Source organism: Tarenaya hassleriana, unplaced genomic scaffold (assembly GCF_000463585.1).
Source record: "Tarenaya hassleriana unplaced genomic scaffold, ASM46358v1 Cleome381, whole genome shotgun sequence".
Lineage (NCBI taxonomy): Eukaryota > Viridiplantae > Streptophyta > Magnoliopsida > Brassicales > Cleomaceae > Tarenaya > Tarenaya hassleriana.
In genome coordinates this window covers 62,652-73,998 of record NW_010966779.1, presented here as the reverse complement: position 1 = coordinate 73,998, position 11,347 = coordinate 62,652, and the positions used below count along the sequence as shown (strand labels likewise).

Genomic DNA, 11,347 nt, shown 5'->3' with positions numbered 1-11,347 from the left:
TCAATTCAATTAAACCGAAGAGTATCGATAACGTAGTCTCGAAAAATAAAAACCAAACAAATCCCTACAAGGTTAAATCCCCAGCTACAGTGAAACGACTACTCGCAACCCATAACAACAAATGAGTTCAAATCAATAAGAAGAAACGTGGAAAACACATAGAGAAGAAACTCGCAGCGATCTCTCGACGACGGTTCTTCAATCTCTGCTTCCGGAAACTCTTTCTTGATTCTCTCTCGAGTTCTCTGGCTTCTGCTGTGATCTCTCGATGATTTCTGAAGCCCAAGACGTCTCCTATTTATTTGCTTGGCAGCTGGGCTTCTTCCTTTTCTGAAAACGGAAGTCCAGATGCAAAATAGGAAGTTTTCCCGTAATGCAACACGGCCGTGTCGAATGCAACACGGTCCGTGTCAATTCTCTGTTAAAAATCTGCACTTTAGACTTGGGCTGAACACGACCGAGTTTGAATCAACACGGCCGTGTCGAATGCCAACACGGTCCGTGTCAATTCTCTGAGCAAAACATCACTTTTTTCAGCACGGACACAACACGGCTGTGTCGAATGAAACACGGTCCGTGTCGATTCTTCAACTCGAACATGCTTGACATATTTGCTCATAACTTTCTGCTCCAATGTCGGATTTGTGCGATCTTGGTGTCTATGCGTAGATATTGAAGAGAGCTTTCCAATGAGCTAGAGAACACGTTTGGACTTGTAGAGTGAAAGTTATTAAACTTGCAAGATTTGACTTTTTAGGCTTCGTGTTTTTCCCCGGAACAACTCCAAATGTTCCCGTTTCGTCTGTGATGTTCCGTAGTCCATATTTTCCACTCCTTTTGCTCTCTTTTATGCATGAATACATGTTTTGATACCAAAGAAAGCAACCAAGCAATATCGAGACCAAATGTGCTCTAGAATGCCTATAAATATGCAAAACCGAGTAAAATGCACTAGACATCCTATACCAAAATGTCACCAAAATACATGTTATCAGTGGTGGAGGAGTAAAATGCTTGTAAAAGACGTGTCGTGAATTGGTTAAGTGTTAAGGATTAGTCGGAAGATATTGAAGGTAGCTCGTTTTTCCCTATGAAACAAAACTGGAAAAAATGAGCGACCGCTCGGAAAATGAGCGACCGCTCAGAAAAATGAGTGGGTAGCTCATTTTCTTTGATGAACAAAACTGGGGAAAATGAGCGACCGCTTGGAAAATGAGCGACCGCTTGAAAAATGAGCGACCGGTCAGGAAAATGAGCGGGTAGCTGATTTTCTCTGATGAACAAAACTGGAAAATGAGCGACCGCTCGGAAAATGAGCGATCCGCCAGATTTTTCTGAGTTGTTCAAAATGAACGAAAAATCGCGTCTGTTCGGAAAAAACTTCCCTATCTTTGCACCTTTTGACTTTTGGAGTGTTAAAAACATTCCTAGATGTCTGAACACAAAAGAAGAAAAAAATCTAATTGATTTTCCATCTTTTACTGTTCATCTTCTTTCTCGGGTTTTTCTGCTTGAAACTTGCTACTTCTTCTCCATCTTTTACTGTTCATCTTCTTTCTCGGGTTTTTCTGTTTCTGGCAACGTTTGAGGAGCAGATCAATCGGTGCTGATCTTCTTTGTATCTCTAAACGTATTCTCGGGATTCTCCTTTGCTCGGTGGGGAGGGAATAACGTTTTAGGAAAGTGAAATCACGCCTAGAAGATTATATCCGGGTTAATCTGTTATTTTGTTTTTCGATTCTGTTTTTCTTTTGTATTCATTCTCGTGTATCCAGACCCATCTTTTTCTAACATTAACTATTCCTTGTGTTCGATCCTGGTACTACAGTTGCCGGGGAGTAGTTTAGCGCTAAGATAGAGATTCCTTTGAATCTAGATCCCTTCTCATCTATTGTTATCCAGTTCCTGCCCTATTCTAGTTCTTTGTCCTATTTTTCTGGTGTGTAGGCTTTCCTGGAGTATGACCAAGAGTTCTGGGTCTTGACAACCTAGTTCCTCTTGATCCAGAAATCGAGAAATCCGCCAAACGCAATCGGAAGAAGAAGAAACAATAGAAGAAGATGGAGGAACATGCTTTAGCTGTTGAGAATGACAATGACACTTATGGGGCATATCTTCAGCCCAAGTACACTCAACAACTCTCATGCATTCGCCGGCCCGATATAGATTGAAATAAGTTTGAATTCCAGCCGGCATTCATCAGTATGCTCAGCTCATCGGCATTTAGGTACTAATTATGAAGATCCAATTCCCCATCTGACTCGGTTCAAACTGCTATGCCAGTCTGTGAAGACGGTTCAAGGAGTCACCGATGAATCACTTATGCTCATGGTTTTCCATTCTCCTAATTGATGATGCGCTAGAATGGCTCTACACATTGCCGCCAGATTCCATTTTCTCTTGGGATCAGATGCAAGAGAAATTCATGCAGCGATTCTTCCCCACAAGCAAGATCCAGCTCGCAAACCAACATATCAACTCTTTTATGCAGGAACCCGATGAATCGTTGCGCGAGACTTGGGACCGTTTTTTTGGATACCAGCGGCTTTGCCCTCATCACGGATTGGACAAGAGGTACCTTATCTCCACTTTCTTGCAGGGTCTAAAGGAAGATACTCGAGTCCTCATTCGAGTTGCCTGTGGAGGAAGCCTCAATGAAAAGTCTTTCGACCTCATCGAACAACAAATCTCCAAAATGGCTAACGAGTGTGCTCCTTCCCACGAATTCGTAAGAAGTATTGGTCTTAAGGACAACCGTGCAGGTAAGGAAAGCCAATCCGAAAAAGGTAGCTTGACCTGAGGAATGATTTATAGGCTGTGAGATTAATCGTTACATAGGATGAAAAATGGGACTGAAAGCTTTCTAATCCAAGCGTGTATGTTTCCCTAAGAACCGTTCCCCATTTGCAGGAATATTAGGCCCTATAGTCTAGCGAGTCTTTTTCTTCACTCTATCTTTATTTCTTTTGACTCGTTTAGAAACACACAGGCAAGTAGTCCGGGGGTGGCAGCAATCATCACGAGGCGAAAGTAAGCCCTGTTTATCCAAAACCCATACCCTATTCTTCCCGACTTTTACGTTCATCTTCCTTGATCATATCATGCATTCGTTTAACGCGTATTACGGAAAAAAAAAAGAAAAAGAAAAGAATAGCCGTGAAAAGGGGAGATAAATATATATATATATATATATATATATATATATATATTAATGAGAAAAGAAAGAAAAGTCTTGACGGATGACGAATGCATTTGATATTGATCTTTTGAATTTCGATTTTCCATCACCATATCTAGACCTATTCCGAACCCGAGTGGACCGAATTATTCCTGTAGACAGCGATAAATAGGTTTGAGAAACATGTTTGGCAGATAACTTGAAATCCCTTTTGAAGTTTTGGGTAGTGAGCTTCGTCTTATAGTTCTATGATCATTTTGTTGGAATTGAGATCTGAATAGGATAGGTCTGATTTCATTCAAGGTTAGTCGATACTGAAGAGAAATTTCGCTTTTGAAACTCATGAGGATTTTGACTGATCATCTGCTTTGTTCTCCCTCAAGTGTTTTTTTCCGTCGTATATTTGCTCGAGATGAGCAAAAGTCTAAGTCTGGGGGAGTTTGATAACATGATTTTCTCCTCTATTTTAAGGCTCATTGTCTAGCACTTTCACATCGGTTTTGTGCATTATTACACATTTAGGATCATTTTAGTACTGGGTTTTGTTTCCTTTGCATTCTTTGTGGTTGAAAAGATAATAGATGCATTATGGACGCCAGAGGAACAAAATCGAGGACTTCGGAGCATGTTGGACCGGAATGGAACGATGAGGACATTTGCAGCTTGAGTTGCACTTGAACACGACCATGTCGACCTCAAACACGGTCGTGCAGAAGCGAAAAAACGAAGACATTCTTACAGACAATTGACACAAACCGTGTCAATTCACATCACGCCCGTGTCGACTTGCAACTCGCCCATGTCCAGCCCGTACAGAAGCGCAGAAGTTTTGATCAGACAATTGACAGGGACCGTGTTGTGTTTCGAGAAAACTTCCTATTTTGCATCCGAACTTCCGTTTTCAGAATGGGAAGAAGCCTAGCTGCCAAGAAAATAAATAGAGGACGTCTTGGGCTTCAGGAATTATCGAGAGATCACAACAGAAGCCAGAGAACTCGAGAGAGAATCAAGACGGAGTTTCCTGAGAGCAGAGATTGAAGAACCGTCGTCGAGAGATCGCTGCGAGTTTCTTCTTTATCTGTTTTCCATGTTTCTCTTTATTGATTTGAACTCGTTTGTTGTTATGGGGTGAGTAGTCGTTTCACTGTAGCTAGGGATTTAACCTTGTAAGGATTTGTTTGGTTTTTATTTTCCGAGACTACGTTATCGATACTCGTCGGTTTGATTGAATTGAGTTTATTGCTTTTAATCTTCTTGGCCAGTTGATTGATTGATTTTAGATTCTGATTTGCAACGAGAGTTGAGATTAGTTTCGGAACGAATTCATTGAATGAATTGATTAAGACTATTGAAAGATAGGTTGATCGATGTAGGAACTGTGATAGTGATTGTTAATGCGTTTGATTATTTAATCTATTAGATTGAGAGATCGATAGGTTAAATTATTGGATAGTGGATTTAGGATTTGAAAGAGCCAAATATGATATTAGAACTTGAGATCCCCGATTAGAGTTCGATATTCGTAGATTCTCCACCTTAGAAACAATCCATGCGCGTTAAGGTTATCCTGAAACTACTGTGGTTTAGTTATCTGATTTTACTTAGTTTATTTATTGTTTTATTTTCGGTATTCATCTGTTTCATCTGCTATTTCCTGATCTGATTCTTAGTCGAGTCTTGTTCTTAGTGTTAACTATTCCTTGTGTTCGACCCTGGTACTACAGTTGATCCGTATCCTTGCGGTATTCGCTGTATCTAGGTTTTTATTATTTGAGCTTATTTATACACTTATATTTGTGTTATCACTAGCACAGGCGAAACTGGTGGAATCCGAGCATGGGGGATGACTCCCAAGTCTCCTTAACTACCTGCTTGAATTCAGGGTGAAGGGATAAGTGATGAAAGTATTTAAACGGGTGGCGAAGGTGATAAACATATAAACATAGTTCAAAGGCATGTACTTTTTATTTTTTTTAATCTCTGAAAATACAGCGAAATTATCTTCCTGTGATCATATATGATACAATCGGATCGATGTTTAGGCAGCGGTTAAGGTCATATAGCGTTTGCGATACGCGGAAGCGGCTGCTGGGGAAAACATTTGCGTCACTCCTTCATCCTTCACATGCGGACCCAACATCCCCAAAGCCACCTATAAAACATACATTCAAAATATGTATTACTAATAAAGAAACATTAACAATATATACACACGTTCATGAAAGCTTCCAGATTTTGATTGGCATTTGTTCTTGTGGCGAACTTTTATTTCGTTTTATAAGATTCATGAGAACGAGTGAAAAAATGTTTTGCGTACCCGAAGAAGTCTGAGGCAGAGCCAAACACGTTGGGGCGTAGGAAAGGGAGCGAGCAGAGTGGCAATGGAAGAGAATGTGATGGAGAAGAGATGGAGGACGAGAGAGAGCGGTCGTGGGTTCATACCGCCGATTAGAGACATCAATCCCGACGTGAAAACACCTCCACTGCAGAGGTAAACGAAGCATTCTTGGCGCATCGCTTCTCTTGCTTCGTCTTTAGATGCACAAAGTACTCGGTGAAACAAATCAGCCAATGTGTTTACCGTTGTTGACATCGGCTTCGTTTCGGAAAAAAAAATCCAAAGATATAAAAATGGATACTTAGTAGTTTGATTGTGCACCATATGAATTATAAAAGACACGTGTTTAGTTACTTCTAGTTAGGAATAGGAACTCACTTTGCGGAGCTGGTGAAAGGATTTGACAATCTCAGAGAGTTTCTTAACCTCGTTGAGGTTGTCTAAAGGTCTTAGAAGATCACGGAGAATAACAATGTCGGACAACACAACCATCATTCCTGACGCGATTACAGGATGTCGCATGTTGAATGCATCTCCTAACACAATCACTCCCTTCTTATTCTTGCAGGACAAAGATGTTGTCATCCTCTTCGTCGGAACTTTCTTTATCTCTGGTCCTGCATTGATTCCCTTCACGAATATATCCCGTAGTTTGGGAGGTAACTGCAAGAAAAGGAGTTGGATAATGCAATCACGAGTAGTTTAGTTTGTGTTTTCGAACAAAAGCATCATCAAATTAGGTAGAAATCCATCCATATTGAGAAGATCGGATAATGTATACCTGAGGAACAAAAACTTTCTCAAGGAAGGAAATCATTTCGTCGTTTGTGCCAGAAGGAACATTCTCGGGGAGAACCTCAGTGGTACAACGAACCTCGTCATTGCTTATTTGGTACAACATTGTTATCGTTGGCTTCGACATTATCAAATGTAAACTATTTGGATCTTCAAGTCTACAGTTCTTCGCGACGAAACCCAATGAATATGTATACAACTCTACCTACAAAAAATACATACATAATAATCCTCCATGTTCTTGCATAATCTAAATCAAATCAATTGAAAAACCCTAATCTGATGTGATTTCCCTATATATATATATATATATATATATATATATACACACACACTACGAAATTTGACTCGAAATCACTCCACACGAACCTTTGAGCTATGGAGAAAGCGGCGGAGATTCGAATATGCACCGTCGCAAACCACTGTGAGAGCTGCCAAAGCTATTGTTTCTTCACCAGTAGTCTTGCTCTTGTACTTCACTCCTTTGATATCTCCAGTCTTGTCTTCTACCAAAGAACTCACAGTTCCCTCTTCCATCCTCACACTATAACGTTTCAATTAATATATAACTTCACTTAAAACATACATGGTGCGAGTAATTGAGTGTATATATAAATATATCTGTATAGGTACTTGGGAAGAGAGGCAGCCTTGTGGCGTAGCCTTTGGACAAAACGACCGTTGCGAAACCCTCGAGCGCATGGTTCATAAGGGAAGTTGTCGTCCACGGGATAGGGTGCAATTCCATGTTTCCCGTCTTTGTAGACGACCAAGCCCGTCAGTTTTTGCGCTTCGATTTCCTCCAAACAATCTAATCCCAAAAATGAGTATAAAGACCCTATCTTAATTATTATGTATATTTTATTCATTGCACATAAGACATTCACACGTAACCTTGGAGTCCTAGTTTGGCCAACATTAGGCGGCCTCCCGGTTGCATCACCTCACCCATCATCCTGTCTGGTTCTCTCAAGTCTCTCTCTATCACGTGCACGCGTCTCCCGTCCTACACCCGCGTTTGCATTTTCGCGTTTGCGTTTCAAACATCAATATCCCATATAGTGATTAAAGTTAGCCCGCTTTAATGGATCCACGTTGAATATATATATAACTAGAAAATTTCAAAGACAGATGCAAAACAATTTTATAATCAATGAGAGAAAATTTGCTGCTAATGAGAATTGACAACGAAATTGCAACGGAAATCGTTTATGTAGCTAATACCATTGTCCACTAAATCGAAATCGTATTTTTGCAGTCAATAGAAGGACATTGTATATAAAAATACCCTCCATATACTATTTTGACATCAACCCATGCACTTCTCCATCTATGACTATATGATCAAAATTATAGTTTGGTCACATGGTGATTACATTGATCATCACGTTAAATTTATAATAGTTTTATCAAATGATTAGTTCTCCATAAATTTAACTTTATAACCAATGTGATCAACATGTGATCAGACGGTCAATTTGATCACATGGTCATATCTAGAGAAGGGTTGAAGTCAAAATAGAATATGGAGTATATTTTTTATAATGGTCCAATAGAATTTGAAACTACTTTTCATATCAAAGATGTTGAAACTAAATTTATATTTCTTCCACGACACTAAACGCTACAACAACAAGAACTGATATAATTAAAGTCTGACAAATACCGTAGCAAGAGCATAAGCGAGAGTAGCACCGGCGACGCCAGCTCCGACGATGATGACGTCAGTGCCGCCGCACCCTTTTCTGACCTCTGCCGTGATGCTCTTCTTCTTTGTCTTCCTGGTTGCGTGAAACACCGTCCACGTCAGCACGACGGCCAACAATGTCCAGACCCATACGTTCGTCGGCGGCAACAACTCCATTATTGAGACTCTCTCCCAATAATATCAACACATTGGCTCTGTGTCTGCGTACGTATCTTTCTTTGCACAGTTCGTTCGAGTTTTATACCTTTTTTTTTATGACATGTGATTTGGTATTAATGCTGTCGAGTTTTTAAAATGTACAAAACCAGCCTAATAATCAGGCGTGGATATGTATGCTTGCTTAACCATGACGGGAAAAGTTGTGACGTCTCTCTACTTGTATTTAAAGCTTGGCTTTATCGCTTTCAAGGCCAAAATTTTCCACTTGTAGGTGAAAATGAAGGAAAAAATCTATGGCTATTGTCTCTCGCATGGTCATTGTTGGAAACTAGGACAACTTTCATTGTCGAAGCATGGTAGAGAGAAGCCATAAGCTCCACGTGGCAATAACTTTCTAGCTTCACCAATTTCATTTGACAGGGTTTTAAAATTAAAAAAAATCCTAAAAATTGTCTTTTAGTAAGTTAGAAATAAAATTACATTTATTATTTTTGTTTCTTGAAACTTTGCCTTGCAATAAATATGCATATAATATGTGTGTCTATAACCAAGATTTATTTTTGGGATCATAGCCGTAATTTAAACGTGGAAAAGAAAGGTTGTGTATGTTTTCTACAAACAATGGAAATCCCATTGATGAGCTTTCGCTTGAATGTTGGAGAAGATAGAGTATACCAAACCCGATTTCATTCGCAGCGACTCTAACCCGTACAACCAATCCACTCAAAACCCCCATTTGTTCTCCGACTATATCTTATCACCCCTGGATAGTTTTATAGCTGCACACTTACTCGAGGACGAGCAAACCTCAAGTCTGGGGGAATTTGATCACACGGGTTTTTCACCGGTTTTCTAACGTCACACACTTTGATTTTTCTCATATCTTTGGCATAATAGGACGTTAGACGGTCACGGGTAGGATTCTTTCCTCCATTTTCCTTGCAGGATGATCGAACGAGGATATTTGCGCACGAGGCACAGAAAAGGAGCAGAATCAAGAAGTCCCGGAAAGCTCAGAGAAAATGAGCGGCTCGCTCGTTATACCAGGCGGTCGCTCGCTGTGACAGCCAAGCAATTGGGCGGTCGCTCGCGGAATCAGGCGGTCGCTTTGTGCTAATACGGAGAACGAGCTGTCGCTCGGTACACAAGGCGGTCGCCTCGAGTTGCAAAGAAGAACGAGCGGTCACTCGTAAATATGAGCGGTCACTCACCCTGAAGAAAACGAGCGACACTGAAAAAAAAATGGGCGACCCTGAACAAAAAGTGAGCGACCGCCCGATATCAAATCCGGCCTGATCACACGGGTTTTTCACCGGTTTTATAACGTCGTGCATCACAATTCTTCTCACATTCTAGGCATCATAGGACGTTAGATGGCCATGGGTAATTGCTCATCGGAAATGACGTTCCTACCTTGCAAGGAGTAAAATCCTGGCTAGGATCGGTCTTTTCGATGAAGGACTTAGGAGAAGCCGCCTATTGATCACACGGGTTTTTCACCGGTTTTATAACGTCGTGCATCACAATTCTTCTCACATTCTAGGCATCATAGGACGTTAGATGGCCATGGGTAGGTTGTTTTGCTTGTTTTTCCTTGCAGGAAGACTCCACGATGAATCCTCACGAAGCGGGCACGGAAGAACAAGAATTCGAGAATGCTCGGGAAGCTCAGACAAAATGAGCGACCTGCCCATTTTATGGGCGGTCGCTCATTTTGTGAGCGGTCGCTCATTTTGTGAGCGGTCGCTCATTTTATGAGCGGTCGCTTGTTTTTTTTCGCGTGTCAGAGGAAAATGAGCGACCTGCCCGAAAAATGAGCGACCGGAAGAAAAATGAGCGACCCGCCTGAAAAATGAGCGACCGCCTGAAATCAAAATCGGTCCAAAAAGGAAAAGCCCATGTTTTGAGGAGAAAACCTAATTCTAAACTTTCACAAAAAAAAGGGGAGTTTGAGGAGAGAGAGGAGGGGGGCTACACACTTTGGAGAAAAATCACCTTGGAGAGGAAGAAAAGAGGGATTTTGGAGATCAAGGAGGCTAGGAGAAGAAGAGGACCACCATTGAAGACCATCTTGAGCATTTCTTCTCCTTTTCCATGTTTCTTCATTTTGCTTTCTGTTTTGAAACCCTAGTTATGGAGTAGTGACTTTGTTGTGGGTGAGGGATCCCCACTTTTGTATCGACACCTAAGCTTAATCTATGATGTCTTTGAGTTTCTTCCATGGGTTTGATGTTTTGTGCTTAATGCTATTGATTTGGTTGAAACCCTAATTGATATGATTGTAGAACACATTGATCATAGGGATATGGGAATGATGTTTGGAACCAAATGTCAAATGAGTGAGTTATTCACATTGGGAGATGGCTTAACTTGCTTAGGGTTCATGATAGGGTACACTAATGCATCTAGAGATCATTTAGATCATTGGGAGATGGGTGAATCGATCCTCTAGGTAGTGAGTTTAAGCTTGGGAGAGACAAACTCTAGAAGAAGTGCTTGAAACCCCCATATGGAGGACAACCCATAGACATTGTAGCATCATTAACCATCCATGCGATTCTTGAGGGATCCCGAACCTACAACGCCTCAAACCATCGTTTACAACTCATTAATTTCATTTGCTTGTTTGATCTTCTTTTCATATTTACATTTTCACAAACACCTTGTAAGCAATATTTTCCATCACCATTGATCTAGTTTAAGAATGGATTAACACAACCTAGTCCTCGTGATCGACCCCGGTACTACAACTACCGTATACTTGCGGATAGTGGTACGAATCGGGTATTAAATATAAGACTCGGTGCGTGCGCATCAAGTTTTTGGCGCCGTTGCCGGGGACTAGGCGTTTTCGTGTTAGTCTAGATTTTTGCTAGATCACCATTGCTTGGATATTTGCTTGGATTACTTTGCGACATAACCGTTTCACAGCACTTTCGGTTCGTTTTGTCTCTTTGGTGTGCAGCTCTTCCGGTGCATGACAAGAAGCACAACCGGTAGAGATCAACTCATCTTCGACCCCGAAATAGAAAGGACCCTACGCTTCGCCCGTAGACAGCAAAGACAGTGGGGAATGGCCGAAGAAATGCTGAGAGAAAACAACGCACGAAGAGAACAACCCGAGATGGCCGAAGAGCTGTTGAGAGGGGCCAATGCCCAAAGAGGTCAA

General features: G+C 41.1%; 1 protein-coding gene across 1 annotated transcript; it reads right to left on the bottom strand.

The window, feature by feature from the left end:
* Positions 1-5,107: 5,107 nt before the first annotated feature.
* Positions 5,108-8,247, bottom strand: LOC104822879 (squalene epoxidase 5-like). The gene is made up of 8 exons (XM_010554236.1): positions 7,978-8,247; positions 7,206-7,317; positions 6,945-7,122; positions 6,681-6,855; positions 6,298-6,516; positions 5,895-6,179; positions 5,496-5,774; positions 5,108-5,330 (listed from the first exon to the last, which is right to left on the bottom strand). Exons 1-8 carry the CDS (start codon positions 8,173-8,175, stop codon positions 5,217-5,219), a joined length of 1,560 nt encoding a protein of 519 aa, XP_010552538.1. The 5' UTR covers positions 8,176-8,247; the 3' UTR covers positions 5,108-5,216.
* Between the last annotated feature and the right edge of the window lie 3,100 nt (positions 8,248-11,347).

Excerpts from the sequence above, each read along its gene's own strand:
- LOC104822879 (XM_010554236.1), bottom strand. The coding sequence starts at position 8,175 with ATGGAGTTGTTGCCGCCGACGAACGTATGGGTCTGGACATTGTTGGCC. Across the intron at positions 6,517-6,680 it reads GCTTTCTCCATAGCTCAAAG|GTAGAGTTGTATACATATTC; the intron begins GTTCGTGTGGAG and ends TATTTTTTGTAG. Across the intron at positions 5,331-5,495 it reads TCTGCCTCAGACTTCTTCGG|GTGGCTTTGGGGATGTTGGG; the intron begins GTACGCAAAACA and ends TATGTTTTATAG.